Source organism: Wickerhamomyces anomalus (assembly GCF_001661255.1).
Source record: "Wickerhamomyces anomalus NRRL Y-366-8 unplaced genomic scaffold WICANscaffold_5, whole genome shotgun sequence".
Taxonomy (NCBI): Eukaryota; Fungi; Ascomycota; class Saccharomycetes; order Phaffomycetales; family Wickerhamomycetaceae; genus Hansenula; species Hansenula anomala.
In genome coordinates, this window is record NW_017567114.1 from 660,301 (window position 1) to 680,789 (window position 20,489).

Genomic DNA, 20,489 nt, shown 5'->3' on the forward strand with positions numbered 1-20,489 from the left:
TCTAAAATATAGATGATTTCAATTTTGTAGACATCTCGTAGAGTAAATGTTAGTTTTGGACCAAGGTCACATGACCTCAAAAATTCAAGCCTTACAAAAAATAGGTGCACAATTCTGGAATCACTCTATAAAATCTAGGGCATAATTGAATGGTGATTACTTGCGTGATATCTCTAGAAAATGATGGAGACAGACGTATGGGATTGTTCACTGAGCATGTGGTTGATATTGTACTGTACCAAATTAGCCCAAAGACAGTATCAAAATGGTTTCAACGGAAGCTGGGGCTTGGTTCTGCCGAGAGCGCGTTTGTGCTCTGCCTAGAGCTAGAGAGAGGACAGCTGTACGACGAGCCTAGCCTCTGGGCAGAGCACCAGCCGAGGCGGGCTCAGATCGGTTCCCAGATCTGCCAACGGCCAAACGACGAGCGTCTCGTTTAACAAAAATTTCCAGATTTCGTATTTTGTTTTTTTTTGGGAACGACGAGCTCTTGAAAAAAAAAAACACGTCCTTCGTTTATATAAAATTCACCTTGGACAGCCTCTATTATTCACTCCCTGGAAACCTCATCGCCTTCGTTTCACATATTCAACCATCCCTCTTTTAACAGATCAAGTTCCATTTCAACACGGTCCTTTGAATTATATTTACCCATTCCACAACAAATTAATTAACCATGTCTTCAACAGCCGTTGATATCAAGAAAACTCAAGCTGAATTCTCAAAATCCCTACATGGGAAAGAAGTTGGTACCAAAACTGGTATCTCTGCCTTATTATCCAAAGATAAAAGCGCCCAAGAAGTTGCTGTCGCTGATTATCTAAAGCACTGGGATGGTAAAACTGATAAAGATGCTGAAGATAAAAGATTAGAAGATTATAACCAAAGTACTCATTCTTATTATAACGTTGTCACCGATTTCTATGAATACGGTTGGGGTACTTCTTTCCATTTCTCAAGATATTATCCAGGTGAAGCCTTTTCTCAAGCTTCTGCTAGACATGAACATTATTTAGCTAACAAAATTGGTATCAAAGAAGGTTGGAAAGTTCTTGATGTTGGTTGTGGTGTTGGTGGTCCAGCTAGAGAAATTGCTAGATTCACCGGTGCCCACATCACAGGTCTAAACAACAATGATTATCAAATTGAAAAAGCTAATTACTATGCTAAGAAATTCAAATTAGATAACCAATTGAATTTCGTTAAAGGTGATTTCATGAAAATGGATTTCGAACCTGAAACTTTTGACGCTGTTTACGCTATTGAAGCTACTGTCCATGCTCCAGTCTTGGAAGGTGTTTATGGTGAAATCTTCAAAACTTTAAAACCAGGTGGTGTCTTTGGTGTTTATGAATGGGTTATGACTGAAAACTATGATGAAACTAATCCAGAACATAGAAAAATCGCTTATGAAATTGAATTAGGTGATGGTATTCCAAAAATGTATTCTGTTGACGTTGCTAGAAAAGCTTTAGAAAATGTCGGTTTTGAAATTGAATATGAACAAGATTTAGCTGATTTAGATGATGATATCCCATGGTATTATCCTTTAACTGGTGATGTCAAATATATCCAATCATTATATGATATAAGTACTTTTGTTAGAACAAGTTATTTGGGTAGAAAAATAACTACTGGATTTGTTGGTTTATTAGAATTCTTACGTATTGCTCCAAAAGGTTCAAAACAAGTCACCTTAGCCTTGGAAGAAGCTGCTGTTGGTTTAGTTGAAGGTGGTAAACAAAAATTATTCACCCCAATGCAATTGTTTGTTGCTAGAAAACCACTTAAATAAAGAAAAAAAAATAACAAAAACGAAAAGATATAAGGTATAATTTGATTTTATAGTTTGTTTTGATTTTATTTTTTTACTCTGCTAGTTGCTGCATTTAATTTACTAATTATTATTATACACGATATTACTATTACGAAATTAATTAAAATACTATGTATTAACACAATGAACACTTATAAACCTTTTTATTCCATAGACAAATCACCATCTTGATCAACATTACTCAATTCACCAGTATCACTTCTCAGTATATTTTCATTCTCATCAATATCACTATCACTTTGCTCATCGTCGTTTCTTTGACTCTTCTCCTTTTCACTTAGTTCAATTATTCTGCTCTGTTCCTCTTCAAACTCTTCATCAACTTCATCTTTTTTTGGTTCTTCTTCTTCTTCACCTTGTTTTTCAAGAATAACTGAATATTCTTGATCTTCTTCATTAACTTGACTTTCTTGTTTAGCTTTAGCAGCTTCAAACAAAGTTTCAATGTTTTTAACAAACTTATTGAATGCATTTCTTGATGGCAGATCTTGAGCTGAAACAACTTCCTCCCATTCTTCACAAGTTTCAACTAATTCTTTCAATTTTTCAAATTCAATATTAGTTCCAATAAACATTTTTGGTAAACTTGTTAAAATCAATTTTCTATATTTCTTACATTCAACTTCATCAAATGTATTTAACAAATCAATAGCAAGTGAAACGTGTGATAAAGATATTGCCAATTTTTCATCATCTTGATTGACAACATTATTTGGATCAGTCCAGTGCACAATTTGCTGTAAAATGATTGATGGTGAAACCATTTCTTGTTCGTTTTCATCTCTTTCATCAACATGAGCAGTGTACAGTCTTTTAAAAGCATCAGCTGCAACTCTACTCATTCTTTCTTGATGTTGGGCATGAGAAAAACAATAGACTGGTAAACAAAAGGTGAATGCTTGTAACAAACTTTGATTTGAAGCATTTGCTGGATTATAATATGTTAGGATTAGTGTCTCAAAAAGTTCATCATCACTTAAAATATCAGCCAAATATAATTTACATAACCCTTCAGCTGTTAATGCTTGGACTTCTGGAATATCTGAACTTTTCAAAGTTCTATAAAGTAACTTATGGAATGATAATGAATCAACACCATCTTCAACATCTAAAACTTTAGAGCCATGGACTGATAAAATATCAAACATAACTTTGATGGCAATAACCCTAAGTTCTTCATGACCTTTTGATAAACACAGACCGAAAAGATACAACTGATCAGTTGCCAATTCCAAATCCAACAAACAGCATAGACCTAAAGCCATAGTACCTAGTTCTCTGATTGTACTTACATTGTTTCTGACAGCTGGATTGATTAATGTATCAATTAATGATGTGATTGAAATGTTATCTTTGAGTGGTTCATTGGTTAGCTCTAACATGGATTTACATATTGATAAACAATGAATTGTGGTTTTTTCATTTTCTTGAACCTCTGCAGTACCATCCGCTTCTTGTTGATCAATATCGTTATCTCTTATATCTGTAATGATTTCATTAACCATGGAACAAAAATCTCTTTCATTGATTGATAATTTTCTCAAAACTTGCAACGAAACTTTAATCAATTTATCTGTTAATCTATCATGTGTTAATGACGATCTAATCACCTGTAGCATTGCTCTTCTACCAATTTCATCACTAAAATCATAGTTTACTCCAATGGTTAATAGCTGCTCAATAACAAAATCTAGATCTTCTGCATCATCCAAAATTTCCAAATTCTTTCTGGCTTCTAAATATTTTGACAGTAAATTAGCCATTTCAGCAGATTCAGGATAGTTTGCATCTATGGTATCATTTAAAGTGTTGTTGAAGCAATGATAATAGAAAGTTCTAGCTAGAAATGCAATTTCTGGTGTTAATCTTAACCAAATTTCCTGAGGAAAAGTAATCTTACCAATTAAATCTTTTCTATTGTTAAAAAAATGTTTCATCGCAATTTCAGCAACTTCACTATTGGTAACATGAAGTCTTTCCAAGAGCTCAATCAAATCACCGTCAATCGTATTTAACCAATCTTGGGACAACATTTTCACACATGCTTTTTGAACAGATTCTTCACGATCTTTTAAACCCCACAACAAAATCTTCTCTCTTGTTCTTGAATCGATAGTTCTAAAATCACCTAGCTCTTTCACAATTCTTGAATAGACCAATCTTCTATTGATTGAATTTGTATCTCTAGCTCTTTCTAAAAGGTAATGTTTAGTGACGCCCGATTTGACTAAATTTAATAGAGCAGCCCTTCTGACTTCTGCACTTGAATCATTTTGGATGGCAATCAAAAGCTTACTTGTAGCTTCATCAACTTCATCAGAAGTACCATCATCTTCAGTGTCTTGGAATCTTGCAATACAATGTAATGCTTTGATTCTAACGCTTGGTTCTTTATCATGGATTCTTTTATCTAGAGACCACATTAATGATTCATACAAGTTATCATCAATTTCCCCTAATCCACTCATGGCAAAATCCAAAAATTGGACAACTCTGTATCTCACGTTTTTATCTTTTGAATCAATACCCCTTAATAAATGAGTAATGAAATAATGAATAAATCTGGTGAATATGTTGTCTTCACTATCTGATTCTTCATATTGTTCTTGCAAACTTAGGATGAAACTAGCAACCAGTTTAACTATTCTATCACCAACAGATTCTGATTTCTTCACCAATAGCACCTTGTTGATCAATTTACAGAAGAAGTAGTTGAAACTATCTTCATGCTCTAAATCATGGGCTCTTTGTTGGATTGTTTTCAATAAAACCACCTGTTTTCTGTGACCTGCCACTGAGCTTTGAGACTCTTGGAAAACCTTAGCTAGCGCGTTCTGAATTTGCTCTGGTGTGCTGAGAGAGTCCACCAGCTTCCTGGCCTGCTTAGGAGCTGCGACAGTAGCCATTTGCTGTTTAATTCTTTTGTTTGCCTTTTACAAAAAAAATACGTTGTTTATGTTTTGTTTTGATTTCAAAAACGTAAACAAACAAAATCGAGAAAAAAGATCGGTACGGGGCAACACGATAAAAATCGCGAAAACATTTCAGAGAGGGTAAAAAGCGCGAAATTTGATTAGAAAAAAAATTTTGTCACTTTTATTATTGTAGAGCTCATCTCATCGCTACAACAAAGACATATTTCTCGAGGATTCAAGAGCTTAAATATGACCGTGGATGTTCATCGTTGCCGTTTCGTGGACTACCAACCACATACCATCACTGGGCTTTCATTTTCACACAAATCAACCAAGAAATTCTCCCCAGCAGACTTGCGTTTAGCTGTTGCAAGAAATAATGGTGATATTGAAATATGGAATCCAAAGAATAAATGGATCCATGAAACTACATTATACGGTGGTAAAGATAGAAGTATAGAAGGCTTAGTATGGTCCACTCGTGAATCTGAACAACCAAGATTATTCTCAATTGGTGGTTCTACTGTCATTACTGAATGGGATTTGAAAACTGGTTTACCATTGAAACATTTTGATTGTAATGCTGCCATCATTTGGTCAATTTCCATAAATGAATCACAAGATAAAATCGCAGTTGGATGTGATGATGGTACCGTAGTGGTTGTTGATATTTCTGGTGGTCCAGGTTCTATTGAACATTTTGCATTTTTACAAAGACAAGGCTCTAGAGTTTTGAGTGTTACTTGGAAAGAAGATAATTATATCATTGGTGGTTGTGCAGATGGCCGTATTAGAGTATGGAACTTTGGAGGTGATAGTCAGCTACATAAATATAGTTTATTATCAACAATGAAGGTTGATAAATCCAAGCATGAATCAACATTAATATGGTCTGTTATTTATTTACCAAATCAGAATCAAATAGTTAGTGGTGATTCAAGTGGATCTGTTAAATTTTGGGATTTCTCTCATTTCACTTTGTTGCAAAGTTTCAAGGTTCATGCTGCTGATATCTTGACTTTGACTACCGATTTATCAAATGAAAATGTCTTCACTGCAGGTGTCGATAGAAAGATTTTCAAATTTCAATTAATTGAAACCAGCACCAATACAAACAAAAAGCAACTAAGATGGTCTAATGTTTCAAATAGATTATTCCATTCAAATGATATCAGATCAATGACTTCATATGAATCCAAAAATTTTAACTTTTTACTATCTGGTGGTGTTGAGAAAAGTATCGTGATAAGTTCATTAAAATCATTCACTGATGGTCAATATAGAAAATTATCAATCATTCCACAAGAACAACATGTCACAATGAATAAATCTCAAAACTTGGTGGTGATGTGGCAAGAACAAACAGTTAAGATTTGGAGACTATTGAAACGTAAATTGATTGATGAAAGCGATGATGAAGAGGATGAAAGAATGGAAGATGCGGATGCACAAGAAGAAGATGAAGCTAATTATAAGGAAACTTTTGAATTAGCAGCCAAATTAACTTTAGCAGATGATGAAAACATAACATCGGTTGCATTATCACAAGATGGTACCATTTTAGCAGTTGGTAGATTGACAACTACAAAATTATTTAAACTGTCACCAAAATCCAATTCTAGCAAATTGAAAGTTTCCAAGATTGATGAACAACAGATACAAGCACAAGGTTCAAAACATTTATTATTCAACGGTAGTGATTCATTAATATTGACTACACCAGATAATGAAATCTATAGATTCAATTTAGATGAAGAATCCACAGATGAACAAGTTATTGAATACGAATTGAGTGACTTACCTCGCTCAAAATCTAAATTACCATATATTGAAAACATCAACCATATAAAATTGACCCATAATAATGAAAAGTTAGTTGTGTCAAGAGTGTCTGGTGCCATTGATTTAATTGATTTGAACAATTCGGATAAGATAGAGTCTACGCCATTCTTGAGACTTTCAAGTTATATCAATAGAATCGAAGTTTCTTTGAAGAATACATTGATTGTTATCACACATGAGAATAAGATTTATGAATTTGATTTAAATAATGAATCAAATTCTGCACATTTAACAAATTGGTCCAAGATTAATTCAGAATTTTTACCAAAACAATTTACAAGCTTACAAGAATCACCATTAGGTATATTTTTGGATGTTTCAAATAGAGATAAAATTTGGATTTATGGTTCAACTTGGTTATCATGCTTTGATCTAAGTTTAAATATTCCAATTAATAGATCCAAAAAGGATAAGAAACGTAATAGACATGGTGTTCAAATTGGTGTTAATGAAGATATTGCCGTTGAAGATGAAGGTTTAGATGAAAGTGATGATGAACAACAGATCGAAAATGAATTATTACAGGATCAAGTCACACGTTTATTAGAACGTAATGACTTCATCAAAGAAGTTGCTACTGGTGACGAAGATAAGAATGGTGTTCCATTCGCTATTACTCGTAAATATAAACCAATATTGTATGCTAATAGTTTATTGAATGAAGGTGAAATCATTGTCATTGAAAGACCACAGTTTGCATTATCGCAACCTCCTGCATTTAAACTAAACCAAATCAGAGTTTAGGAGACTACTAGATCATTAATAAAAGTTACATTTGTATATTAAGATAAGGGAAAAAAAACATAAAGCTGTAGTAAAGACATGAAAATCACTAGCTTTTAAAGGAAATCATAGATAAAAGCAAAGATGTATAATAGCACATATTTAAATCAGAAAAAAATTGTTCGGTAGTTTAGTTGTAAGGAATGTCTGGAATAACTCTAGCAGCTTGGAACCAAATTCTAGCAGCAGCACCAGATCCAATCAAAGTTTTAACTAATGGCTTATCACCTGGACCACCATCACCTTCTTGAGCTCTTTCTTCGTTATTTGGATCAAAACCTTTAGTACTACCAAATTGTTCACAATATAATTCCCAAATTTCTTTGGAGATTCTATGAGCTTCAAACATTTGGAAATATAAGCCATCATTTGGATCATAATGATATTTCCTAAAGAATTCTAAATGACGTTTCAATTCTCTTTTGATTGCATTTGCAGTTGATTCTGGTGCTTCATTACCAACAACCAATAAATAATCTGCAAAACCTTCAAATAGTAATTGAATGAAATATGAAGGATCCCTCCAATATCTTCTATCCATTTCATTGTAATCTCTGCAAAATAATGACTTGTTACGGTTTGTAGCAGCTGCGGCTAATTCATTGGCATGTTTTAACCATTTTTTATCCTTGGTGTATTCATACAATAATGAAGCAGCACTCAAAGCAGTACCAGTGTTGTAAGTCCATTTCATTCCATTAGCACCATCAGAATTCTTATCAATACCATCCAAGATTAAATAATCACCTTTATCTAATAAAACATCAAGTAACCAATCGGTCGTTTTAGCAGCGAAATCAACATAAATTTTTTCTTCATTTGGGATAAATTTGGCAATTCTTAAGGCAGCCAATGCAACTTCACTTGTTGAAATGGCACTGATATAAGGCTTATCTCTATGCCACAAGATCCCACCTTTAACTTTAGCTTTTGAGTCATTATTCAAACCACCCATCAAATAACGAACCAATTCTCTACCACTATCTAAATACTCTTTATTACCAGTGACTTCATAAGCTGCAATTATGGCAAAGGCAACTTGAGCATCATCATCATAATAAATATCGTTATTACCTTGGAAATTCTCCACAGCACAATAACCGTAAAATTGAGGAGATCTATATTTGTAAAGAGCTTTGATACAAGGGTCAATTAAAGGTCCCAATTCTTGAGGATAGATTCTAGCACCATCAACCACGGCCTGAGTAGCAACAGCTACTGACCAAACATTGAATTTACCTTCATCACCATAGACACCGGAACACTTTGGTCTTGGAGTTGTGAAGGTATCTTTGTTTGAATTCCAAAAACGTTTCCAGAAAGTTGCAACAACGTTATAACCTTCAAGATTTGGATTAGATACTGGAGGATGAGGACCTGACATTGTTGTTGATAATAATAATAATAATTGTCAACAATTGTCTTTTCTTCTTCCAATGGGATTGAACTTTAATATATAGGCATCTCAAGAGTAGCAAATACAAGTGAAATTGCATCTTGAAATTGCCAAAGCAATAAAGTCAATCTGTGCACGTGAGGCGATGGCAGAGCTGTATGACGACGAGACAAAAAGAATACGTCAAAAATCCTCGAGAAAACAAAAAAACAACAACAACAAACAACAAAAACAACTTAAAATATGTCAGATTTGTATGAGGAAGAGATCAAGAATCTCAAGTTCACTAAAGAAGCTTTGAAAGCGGTCGAGAAACTCACTGGGAATCTGCTCAAGGACTTGGAAACATCTGTGAAAAACCATAAATCCCTACAAGGCTCAACTACTCAACTGATGGAGAATGCAAATAATATGTCAATCGATCAACAACAACAATAATAACTATACAATCTTTCCAGCTAATGCTTGGTCTTCAAACCCATCAATATCATCACTTAGGTATTCTGCAGTTTTTATACAAACTGCAGTTAGAACAACACTAACCAAAAATATCTTGTCGAACCAATTATCCAATTGAACGATTGAAATGTTTTGATTTGTTAATGAAAATAAAGTGTTTAATTTTGAACTAAAATTTGAAGTTAGATTTGATTTCAAGATTAAGATGGTGGCTAAAGTATAGATCCCTGTCAATTCACTTATTAATAAATTTTTGATGATTGAAACTGATTGATATTTGGTATTTGGAGTTGTTGTCTTGCTCAATTTTGATAGATCTAATGGTAGGAATCTGTATAAATGTTGGAATGTCATGAATACACCATTTATTGAACAAAGAAACAATGCGCCGGATACTATGAAACTCAATTGATTTGTTATGAATTCTTCATCTTTGACTGTGATGAATATTTGAATTGTTTTCACAATGGTTAGCACCAGTGGATCTGATTCCTTTGTGGAAACTTCATCATAGAATTTAGAATTGAAAATTGAGATGATCTTTATTGATGTCACTTGTAGTATTTTGAACGTACAATATATTGATAATGATAATTGAATGATTTTCCGTATTTTAACGTGAAATTTATCTTGTGATGTAGATTGGTTTATATTTCTTTCAACTTTTAACATCTTGAGGTATATATCATTTTTGATAATTTTCAAAGAATTGATCTCTGAAATCAGTTCATTTTCAACTTTTGACGTATTACTTTTGAAAGGGTTGAGTGTTTGATTTAAAGTATTTAGATCTAAGAATGATTTCTTTGGTTGGAATCCAGGTCTTTTATTCAATTGAGAATCATCGGCATATGGTCTTGATGATTGTTGTTTTTCATATTCAATTTCTTTACTTTTGATCATGTTACTTGTATTTTGTAAAGTTTTCTCCAGGGTTTCCAGATATTGAGGTGTAGATTGTTGAAATGATGAAGTTGAATTAGATCTCTTGAATCTCTTGAAGAAATTATAATACGCTGTTGAGAATGAACCAACACCATTGAGAGCAGCAATCAAAGTTATACCAATGACTGATATTCTCAATAGGTAATATGCAATAACATGTGAGTCTGTATTGTCCACAATGTTTAAATCTGTGAATGAATCAAATTTTGATAATGTGAGACACCAAAAGATGAAAATTATCAATGTAGCTATTGATTTGATGGTCAAATTATTGAGCAAACTTGATTTGAAAAACTTGTTAACCAGTAAGACCGTTATCAGTATAGGATGTATTACTATCAGATTGATTGTAATCACCACCAGGTTCAAATTCCATAAATTTAGAGCAGTATGATTATCTTGATTTCCACCATCACTAATAAAATGATACAGAATAAATTCAATGACTAAAAAAGATGTTGTAATACTTGTTGAGAATGCAATTCTTGAAAATTTCTTCAAAAGATCTATGATTCTTTGGTTTGATATACTTAATTCATCACTTGATATTAGTTTGACAAATGAACTTGAGTTTAAATCATCATCTTTAATGTCTGCATATTTTGAATTGAACTTTGTGGGTTCAAAGATTTTGATTATTTGAAACCAAAGATGTGTATATGTGTTGTAGAACACCAGCAGTGCAGATACAAGGAAGAATAGTGATACAGATATGCTCATTAGCAGGCACTTTTCTTTAGCTCAGGTAGCCATGATCTAAATCTAACTTGTTCCCATCAATTTATTGATATTATAACGTTCGTTGAAATTCGACCACAATTAGATCACGTGAAATTACCACCGGAAATGACGCGAAAGTGGAAAATCAAAAAAAAAAGTGATTTCAAATTATAAACAAATTTCCTATTTCATTTAAATTGTCAACATCAACATCAAAAGCGAAAACAGTCTTTACAGGAAGAAATTATCTGACAAAAGCACAATGACTGTCCAGAGAGGGTCCAGTGTGAGAGGCACCAACTACACAAAGCCTAGACCTTTTTCCACAAACAACCCATTCAGAAACGCATCCTACGATTCAAACATTGGCTCGAGAACAGCAAGCCAGAACTCTGAACAACAACAACATTTCAACAACTGGGTCGCTAAGAACCAGAGTCAATTGAGTTTCAGTAGTGATGACGAAGATGGCGACCTGTTTAAGGTTCCTCAGTCCATCGGAAGACCAACATACCAAAGAACACAGTCCAACAGTTCAGCGGGTAGTGCTCACTCAGCTAGAGGAATCCCACCGTAAGTATTGATATATCAAGAGCACTAAGAAACACTAGAGAGAAACAAATAAAGCGAGAAAGAGAGAGAGAGAGAGAGAGGAAAGAGCATTGAAAGATATTTATGATTATTCTATTCAACATTTCATTCATCTTGATGTTTTGATCTGTTTTGTTTTCTGAGAGATGAGCTGTGGTTCTGGGCCTGGCCGCCCGTTTTTTTGGGCTGTGCACAGCAGAATTCGCGAAGTTCGCGAACAACCCTCAATTTTTTCAACAGGGCATGTGACCCTTGTTTTCATTCATTCTTCATCACTAGTTGCTCATTCTTCTCAAGAGGCTATACAAGTTACCGCTACAAATTACATAGCAAAAGAGATATCGATTTCATCATCTTTTATCAACATCAAACCTTCACAGGACAGCAACCAACCAACTCAGTCTTTCGCTTCTCATTTTCATAAAATAGATAGAGGATAGATTTTTCCACTCCACTCCCCATTTGTTTCACATCTCTACGTGTTTCTTATCAACAACACCAACAAATAAAGCTCTTGATAACCAACAACAACAACAAAAAGTAACAGAAAACTAACTAGATTATAGAAGAATGTCCGTGCCACGTCGCTCATCAAATAATCCTTTCTCAGATTCTTTATCCCCTGAATCAACAGGATCAACTCACCAATCTACTTCAACCCCTCCACTATATCCATCAGAAAACTCAAACAACCAATATTACAATTCAAATGAAAAATCACGCTCAAGACGTCAAGAGGGACGCACTACAGATGATTTACCTCCTTCATATGAAGAAGCTGCTGGTCCAAAAGCTGCTAAAAGCTCATATCCAAGAGAAAAAGAAGGTTCATCATCTTCAAGACCTCAGCGTACACAAAGTGAATCAGATAGACATAGAACAAGAGTTCATCGAGAATGGCCAGGTGATGGCTCAACAAATGGTTCATCTAAACCACATCGCTCTGGTGAAACTCGTTCGAGTTCTCATCGTCATCGTGAACATAAAAGTGAACATAAAGGTGATCGTGAACATCGTTCCCATCGCTCTCATCGTTCTGGTGAAGAAGGTTCAAAATCACGTCATCGTTCATCATCAACAAAACATAAGAAAGATGGTGCTCCAAAACCAAAGAATGTTGATACCATTGATAAATTAGATGTTACTGGTTTATTTGGTGGTACTTTCCATCATGATGGTCCATTTGATGCTTGTACACCACAACGTAATAAAAATCAAAAATCTGCTCCAGTCTTAGCATTCCCAGCTGATGGTCCAAATAATTCAATCAAGGGTAAAGCACCAGAAAGCACTAAAGATTCTACAATTGATTATGTTATGGGACGTTCAACAGATTATGGTGATGATGATTTATATACAACTTCAGTTTCACCAAGAAAACCAACTCCATTGTTAGCTCAATATAACGGTGATGCTAATCAATCACAATCCACCATTGCTGCTGTTAAAAACACTGAAAACATTACACAATTTGATACTAATAAAAAAGCTACACCAGTTCATGGACAAACCACATTAGGTCTTGGATCTTCAACATTTTTGGATGGTGCACCAGCTGCAAGTCAAACTGCATATGAAGAAGCTGAACAACGTGCAAACATTGGTGGATTAAATAGAAAAAAATCATTGAAACAAAAATTCAGAGATACTAGTGGAGGCTCAGCAGGAGCATATGAAGATGAACCAATACGTTTCAGCCCTGATAAATCAGAAAGCTCAGGTGGTAATTCATTATTGAAAAGGGTTAGAAGTTTGAAGGTTGGTAGAAGTAAAAGCTGATTGTTTGAGTTTATTTTCATTTTCATTATTGTTTTTGTTTTCTTGTGTTTTATCTTGGGAGTTGACCATTTTGTTGTACATTTATTTTTTATCTTAAAGGCTTATATGTTGAAAGATTTTGGCATATTTGATATGATATGGAATTGGTCTGATTTTATGTTCTTTTTTATACATCACGTTTGAATAATACTTAAAATGGGAAATTTTTGTTCAATTCTTTTCAAGTATTTTTTATTTTTGAGATACCCTTTTGATGTTGAGATTAGGTGCCAGATGAAATAAATCAGACACATGGTTATTATTTTTGAGTATTAGTATTTTTTGTAAAACGGTATTAAAGACAATTAATTATTTTTGACCAATATGCAGTACATATTGTAGAATTTTATCATAAATTTACCATTCGATTGATCTATATACATATCATGACTCTGTTATTTACATACCTCTACCAATACGACCTTCAACTGTGTAATTTTCAGATCTTGGAGGTAGTCTTCTTGTGATAATATCCCAATCTAAAGCTTTCCAAACTTGTTCCAAATAAGTTTTTTTACCATAAACACCGTAATCATATAAATAAGCCTTTGGACTAGCATCGATGGCCAATATTGGTTTATATTCAGTATTGCCGTAAACTGCAACGTTTCTGGCATCCACTAATGATAAAATTGAAGAAGCTGGAGGTTTGAAGGTCATTGATTTATCTTCAGATTGTTCAGATAATTTTCTTAATTTTTCTGAAATTTGAGTCAATTGACCAAATCTAACTGAATTATTTGGAGTACCTGCGTTATAAGTGTTTAAAACGTACAAGTTGTCATATTCTTCTTTTGTTGCACTTGATTGGGAAGCTAATGATTTTCTTGTTTTACGAGCAACTAACCAAGTAAAACCATCACCATTTATAGCATTTGCAGAGTTTAATAATAGAGTTTTAAATTCTAATACGGAACCAAAAGAATCTTTTATCCAATCTTGGAAAGTTTCGTCAATAGGTTGATTTGGAATTTCATGACTTATGTCTGGATTTGATAATAATGATTTTGAATCAGGTTTTGCAGGTAAAGAATCTTCATTTCTAACACCACCAAGACAACTCATTGCAAATTCAGTATTGTATAACAATGAAGCATTATTGAATAATTGTAATTTTGAAGAAGATTTAGCATATTGGTTCACTAGTACTTCTGGGTCATGAGCTGCTAGACCTTCTCTTGCAATTTCCTTATCTAATGCATCGCAATATATTTCAGCACGTTTATACCATGCGTTTTGTAAACCTTGTTTAGAGAATAACCCATTTATACCATTGGCAGCATTTACGTCAATTTGTGGGATTTCTGGTGTTTTGTAGTATTTGAAGACAGAACTTGTTGAGTTGAAGCGTCTGGATGCCTGTAGGGCCTTGGACCTCAATGAAAGCATGGTGAAGAGGTGGTGAAGAGGTGGGTTTGCAACAATCTTGATGCTTTTTCAGTTGATTTGAGATTTTTCACTGTTGATTTTTTTTTCGTGGAAACGCTCGAGAATTTGTTAGTGCTGAGGTTTACAGAGGGAGGTTTCCTTTGAGATGGGTGGAATAACATCTTAACGTACAGATAAAACTGTAAAACTCACAAATAATACTATCATTAATAAAATACATCGCATAGTCTATTTAAAATCTGTATACCTTTGCTCTATGTCTATGCTACCATACAAACAACCCGTTCCCATATCTACACACTTCCCAATATAGAGTATTTCCGCTTTGGGTGCTTTTTCTTATCAATTTTCTATCAGTTTTTTGGCTGCTTCAACTGAAATTGAAAAAGCATTAAACAATCCATCAAACAAACAAGAGCACCAAACACACTCAAATGCCATCAGCATGAGCTCTGAAAACTTCTCCTTCTCCAAGAAGCCCATAATACACCACTCCACCAGCAAGAGACACTCCGTCATCTCAGACATCATCCCAAACGACTCCAACAGCAACTACACTACAACAGCATCCTCAAGGAATCCAGGAGACAGTACCAGAACATTCTCAAATAACTCTGACTTGCAAAACAACACCAACTTGATCAAATCCACGGCTTCTCCAGATGATCCCCTGCTAGATTATGATGAGCAAATAAGAGCACCAAAGTTTCAGACGAAAAAAAGTCTGGATGATATTGGATCAGCTTCTAATCAATTTGAATCAAATGACTTGATGGATAAATCAGCTCAAAAGGCCAAAAATAGAGCCAACAAGAGGAAAAATAGCACTAGAAACAATCATAACGGTGAAATATTAACTGATTATCAAGAATCACTGGCTTCATCTTCAACATCCACAAAGAATACCACTTCTAGATCAACATACCAACCAGCAAAATTGGTTGATATGTCTCAAGTTTTATCAACTTCAGACTCATCATTGCCCAAACCAACAACTTCAACTTCATTAGGTGACAACTTGTACAATATTGAACAATATCTTGTAAATTCCACTTCCTCAAATATAATTTATAATCATGCACCTTCAGAATCAACAACTAATAATAATTCCACAGCAACAACAACTCCATTATCATCAAAGAAAAATTCAAATGAATCGATCCATCAGTTTTCATCGAAAAAGATGCCACGATTTTCAATGGCTCCATTACGTCCATTAGATGATCCTAAAACTCCAAATTATATTCCATGTGTATTAAGACCAAATTCTTATAATTCTTCAGCATTTGATCAAACTTCATTATTGGATCATATGCAACAAGATGACACAATGGAACAAGCAAACACTTTGTCCCATGATCATTGGAAACCAAACAATGCCTCAAGTAATTGTTTTGATTGTGATCGTCCATTTTCATTAATAAATAGACGTCATCATTGTCGAAAATGTGGTGAAATTTTTTGTGGGAATTGTTTATTATCAAAGGCAAAATTGAATTTTGATTGTAAATTTGATATTAATGGGATTTTAGCAAAAGTTTGCTTTGCATGTGGGAAATCTTGGAGTAATTTTATTATTGAAAATTTCAAACAAGTTGATAGATCTCTTTATCCAAATTTTAAGAAAAGAGATGTTATAACTTCAGAAGCTGATCATCATCAGGAACAACATCAACAACAACAATTTGCAGATAAGGCTGGTAGAGAGGTTTCAGTTCCTGCAGATTGGACATGGAGTTCTTTTTAACTGTGCCTCCATTCATTTTCAAGACTACTATACAAACATTTTTATGATAGATTTTATGTTTTTTTTTGTTTTTTCAATTTTTTATACCATCTTCAATTCTTTTGTGCCAATTATACTAATACTTTTTGATATCGTATCAGTATGTGGTGACTAATATTTTATTATTTCATTTGTCGTTTATTACTTGGATTTTTTTTTAATTATTACATGTGTCGGATAACATTTGGATTTCAAAGGGGGTTTCATTATACCATTACATTATTTACTACATTCGCTTCAGATTAAATAATATACTTAGAGACTAATTCTTTTGCTGTAGAAGTCCTACGACTTTAAATCATTCTAAATAAATAATTCATAAAGTTAAATAAATAAATAAGAATATGCAAAACTATATACAACTCTTCCTAACTATGAAGAAATGATGCATTTTGATAAAAAGTTAACATTGGATTCTCACCGGTCTTTGTAGTGGTACCTTCAATATCACCCCATTGCTCTAAAAATTCAGCATGTTTTGAAGTCTTGACCAATTTACCACAAACGTTAATATATAAATCTCTAATAGTATGGAAATCTGTTGGGAACATTATATCAAAATACCCTTGTTCCACCATGAAAGTTGATGTTGTGATTGCTTTATCTTCCAGCATTGTTTGCACAACTGGTGCATTATAACCTTGTGATGCATTTGGCAATGAATCAAAATCTGATAAAACGATTTGATGTTCTGGGAAATATTCATTCAATACTTGAAATAAACTTGTTAATCTTGTTGGAATGAATTCCGTTTTAGATAATGCATTATTGAAAGGGGTCAAGAAATTTCTAAATTGTTGTAATGTTCTATTTTCATTTAATGGATGTTTAACAGTCTTCATATAATCAGAAGGTTCTGATAAAAACTCTAACCCTCTCAATCCCAAGAAATTTTCTGTATCTTGATTCAGTTCAGGGGTATAAAATTGATGGAAATCACCATGTTCATCAATAACAACGTATCCTTGATAAGGTTGACCGTCGTAAATATCATACTTAACCATATCATGTGCTAAATTATCCAAAACTTCTAAACCAACAATAAAACAAGGTTCAGGAACAAATTCATTCCAATCAAATATAGATTTATTTATGATTTCCACTTTTGAACCATGCTTGGCTAAACTTTTTTGTAATTTTTGCTTTTCACTTAAATTTTTACTAATTTCCACAATTTTATACCTTGTTTTCTTATAAACCTCTGGTTGATTTGTTCGTATATAATCCAATACATTAGCCATTAAAGTACCGTTACCACCACCAATTTCATAAATTATCAGATCATGATAAGGGTACAGGTTTAATTTATAATTAACTAGTAAATATCTTGCAATAGCTTCACCATAATAAGGTTGAAACAATTCAACAGGGGTATGCCATAATTGTAATGCAGGTTGTTTACCATAACGGTCATATTGCTCTTTCCAACGAGTAACAAATTCATCTGTATCTTCTAAATCAGTATATGCAAAAGGTTTCCCCGTTTGGAAGATCTCAGCTTGCTTGGGAAAGTAACCATAATTCGGATTGTATAAGGAATCATCAATAAAATCACTAGCCAACATTCGAACTTTCCTTGGACGTTCAGTTCGTTTCTTCAATTTTTTGAAATTTGTCAAGGGGAAACTATAGAAAAAATCAGATGGTGATTTCCCTTGTAATGGATCATTTGATAAACTTGACCACAACTGACCAATTGGGGTCTGGGGTTCTGGATCTTTTGGTTCTTGGACATCTTCATGATCCTTGAATGTATCAGCCTCTATTCTTGGGGGTAATCTATGGGTGTAAGCTATTGGAGTATGTGTGTAGTCGTGAGCAAATGGCGTGCCTGGTGCCCTTGTAGACAGAAGCCTCCTTCCCACAAAACACCGTCTCATAATCAGCAGCCTTTTGTCTCTTTTAATCCAATCTTCAACTGTTTTGTTTACAACTTTTCAACTCGAACGAAAACCAGATTCGCGAAAGTGTCGTGGCCAAAACACAAAAAAACGAATTCGCGAAGTGTTTTGAAATTTTTCAGAGATGAGCTTCAGCTTAAAGCAAAACAACAACTTTTGCCTTCAAAGCACTCCACCAGAACCAGCTCAAAATGGGTGTCCCAGCCTTCTACAGATGGCTGTCCAGAAAGTACCCCAAGATCATCTCCCCGTGTCTCGAGGAGGAAGCAGCAGTCGTGAATGGCGTCACCGTGCCACCGCTATACAGTAACCCAAACCCAAATGGTGAACTAGACAATCTATATCTTGACATGAACGGTATCGTCCATCCATGTAGTCATCCAGAAAACAGACCACCCCCAGAAAATGAAGACGAGATGCTCTTGGCTGTGTTTGAATACACAGACAGAGTCCTCAGCATGGCAAGACCTAGAAAAGTGCTAATGATCGCTGTTGATGGTGTTGCTCCAAGGGCAAAGATGAATCAACAGAGAGCTAGAAGATTCAGATCTGCCCGTGATGCCAAAATACAGGATGAAGAGAAAGCTAGACTCGCTGCGCTGAAACAAAGTTATGGTGAGACTATTGATGATGCTATTAAAGTTAAAAAGACTTGGGATAGTAATGCTATTACTCCAGGTACTCCTTTCATGGATAAGTTAGCTTTGGCGCTTAGATATTGGACAGCATATAAGCTAAGCTCTGATCCAGGTTGGAAAGATTTACAAGTTGTTATAAGTGATGCTACAGTTCCTGGTGAAGGTGAACATAAAATTATGAATTTCATTAGAAGTCAAAGATCAGATATTGAATATGATCCAAATACAAAACATGCTATTTACGGTTTAGATGCCGATTTGATTTTCTTGGGTTTAGCTACACATGAACCTCATTTTAGAGTGTTGAGAGAAGATGTCTTTGCTCGTGATACCAATAAAACTATGAGTTTACAAGATAAGATGAACCTAAGTGAAGAGCATCGTAAATTAATAGAGGAGAAAGAATCCAAGAAACCATTCTTGTGGTTAAATATAAACGTTTTGAGAGAATATTTGGAGATTGAGTTGAATGTTCCAAGATTACCTTTCAAATTCGATTTGGAAAGAGCTATTGATGATTGGGTCTTTATGTGTTTCTTTTGTGGTAATGATTTCTTGCCTCATTTACCTTCTCTAGATGTTAGAGATAACAGTATTGATATTTTGGTTGGTATTTGGAAAACTGTATTACCAAAGATGAAAACATACATCACTTGTGACGGTGTGTTGAATTTAGAAAATGTTGAAATTTTGTTAGGTGCGTTAGGTCCAAGAGAAGATGATATCTTTAGAACTCGTCAAGCTCATGAACAACGTCGTAATGATAACGAGAAAAGAAGAAAAATATTTCAAGAAGAGGATAGAATCGCTAAAAATCATTACCTTGCCAATGTTACAAAAGGTAAAACTGATAAAGGTACTTATACACCTGTTGAAAGTTTACCATTATTTGACGTGAATAATGAAAGTGTTGGTAAAGTTCACATGTCAAACAAAGATTTAGTACACAACAGAGCTCAATTAAATCTAGCAACCACTGATGAAAAAGTTGCTGCTGAATTGAAAAAGACTTTTGAAGAAGGTGCATCAACTGCTGAAAACACTGAAGAGCCTGAGGAACTTAAACCTGAAGTTGTTGAAAATGCAAATCAAGCAAATGTCAGTGCTGCTGCTGCTCTTAGACAAAAATTATTGGCAAATAAAACCAAGACAAGCGACACTGCAGCAATTGGTGAAAAACGTCAAGTGCCTGATTCTCCAACTGAATCTCAACCAAGTAGTGACTCGGAAGCTATGGATTTAGATGGTGATCCTGTTAAATTTCATGAACCTGGTTATCATGATAGATATTATCAAGTTAAATTCCATGTTGATAAATCAGAAGTTGACAATCTACGTAAGGAAGTTGTTAAACATTATATTGAAGGTATTTCTTGGGTTTTGCTATATTATTATCAAGGTTGTCCCTCATGGAATTGGTATTACCCTTATCATTATGCACCATTTGCTTCTGATTTCACTGAAATCAA

General features: G+C 34.1%; 11 protein-coding genes across 11 annotated transcripts; 6 read left to right on the plus strand and 5 right to left on the minus strand.

The window, feature by feature from the left end:
* Positions 1-676: 676 nt before the first annotated feature.
* Positions 677-1,795, plus strand: ERG6 (sterol 24-C-methyltransferase; the record flags this gene model as incomplete). Its single annotated transcript, XM_019183700.1, has 1 exon — positions 677-1,795. The coding sequence occupies one exon, from the start codon at positions 677-679 to the stop codon at positions 1,793-1,795; it is 1,119 nt and encodes a 372-aa protein (XP_019037344.1).
* A 185-nt stretch (positions 1,796-1,980) lies between these two features.
* Positions 1,981-4,743, minus strand: YCG1 (condensin subunit YCG1; the record flags this gene model as incomplete). The annotated part of the gene is made up of 1 exon (XM_019182238.1): positions 1,981-4,743. The coding sequence occupies one exon, from the start codon at positions 4,741-4,743 to the stop codon at positions 1,981-1,983; it is 2,763 nt and encodes a 920-aa protein (XP_019037345.1).
* Positions 4,744-4,841: 98 nt separating this feature from the next.
* UTP4 (small subunit rRNA maturation protein UTP4) lies at positions 4,842-7,338 on the plus strand (the record flags this gene model as incomplete). Its single annotated transcript, XM_019180322.1, has 2 exons — positions 4,842-6,950; positions 6,972-7,338. Exons 1-2 carry the CDS (start codon positions 5,002-5,004, stop codon positions 7,336-7,338), a joined length of 2,316 nt encoding a protein of 771 aa, XP_019037346.1. The 5' UTR covers positions 4,842-5,001.
* A 169-nt stretch (positions 7,339-7,507) lies between these two features.
* Positions 7,508-8,761, minus strand: WICANDRAFT_64288 (glycoside hydrolase family 76 protein; the record flags this gene model as incomplete). Its single annotated transcript, XM_019183701.1, has 1 exon — positions 7,508-8,761. The coding sequence occupies one exon, from the start codon at positions 8,759-8,761 to the stop codon at positions 7,508-7,510; it is 1,254 nt and encodes a 417-aa protein (XP_019037347.1).
* Positions 8,762-9,214: 453 nt separating this feature from the next.
* WICANDRAFT_64289 (uncharacterized protein) lies at positions 9,215-10,897 on the minus strand (the record flags this gene model as incomplete). Its single annotated transcript, XM_019183702.1, has 1 exon — positions 9,215-10,897. One exon carries the CDS (start codon positions 10,895-10,897, stop codon positions 9,215-9,217), a length of 1,683 nt encoding a protein of 560 aa, XP_019037348.1.
* Positions 10,898-11,159: 262 nt separating this feature from the next.
* Positions 11,160-11,474, plus strand: WICANDRAFT_80299 (uncharacterized protein; the record flags this gene model as incomplete). The annotated part of the gene is made up of 1 exon (XM_019185033.1): positions 11,160-11,474. The coding sequence occupies one exon, from the start codon at positions 11,160-11,162 to the stop codon at positions 11,472-11,474; it is 315 nt and encodes a 104-aa protein (XP_019037349.1).
* A 584-nt stretch (positions 11,475-12,058) lies between these two features.
* Positions 12,059-13,267, plus strand: WICANDRAFT_80300 (uncharacterized protein; the record flags this gene model as incomplete). Its single annotated transcript, XM_019185034.1, has 1 exon — positions 12,059-13,267. The coding sequence occupies one exon, from the start codon at positions 12,059-12,061 to the stop codon at positions 13,265-13,267; it is 1,209 nt and encodes a 402-aa protein (XP_019037350.1).
* A 438-nt stretch (positions 13,268-13,705) lies between these two features.
* Positions 13,706-14,695, minus strand: MRP1 (mitochondrial 37S ribosomal protein mS43; the record flags this gene model as incomplete). Its single annotated transcript, XM_019182085.1, has 1 exon — positions 13,706-14,695. One exon carries the CDS (start codon positions 14,693-14,695, stop codon positions 13,706-13,708), a length of 990 nt encoding a protein of 329 aa, XP_019037351.1.
* Positions 14,696-15,140: 445 nt separating this feature from the next.
* WICANDRAFT_64292 (FYVE zinc finger domain-containing protein) lies at positions 15,141-16,442 on the plus strand (the record flags this gene model as incomplete). Its single annotated transcript, XM_019183703.1, has 1 exon — positions 15,141-16,442. The coding sequence occupies one exon, from the start codon at positions 15,141-15,143 to the stop codon at positions 16,440-16,442; it is 1,302 nt and encodes a 433-aa protein (XP_019037352.1).
* Positions 16,443-16,849: 407 nt separating this feature from the next.
* On the minus strand, positions 16,850-18,361 carry WICANDRAFT_33519 (type II protein arginine methyltransferase; the record flags this gene model as incomplete). The annotated part of the gene is made up of 1 exon (XM_019182081.1): positions 16,850-18,361. One exon carries the CDS (start codon positions 18,359-18,361, stop codon positions 16,850-16,852), a length of 1,512 nt encoding a protein of 503 aa, XP_019037353.1.
* A 60-nt stretch (positions 18,362-18,421) lies between these two features.
* On the plus strand, positions 18,422-19,426 carry RAT1 (ssRNA exonuclease RAT1; the record flags this gene model as incomplete). The annotated part of the gene is made up of 1 exon (XM_019186496.1): positions 18,422-19,426. A coding segment is annotated over exon 1 (511 nt), but the record flags the coding sequence as incomplete, so codon positions are not given.
* Positions 19,427-20,489: the final 1,063 nt, after the last annotated feature.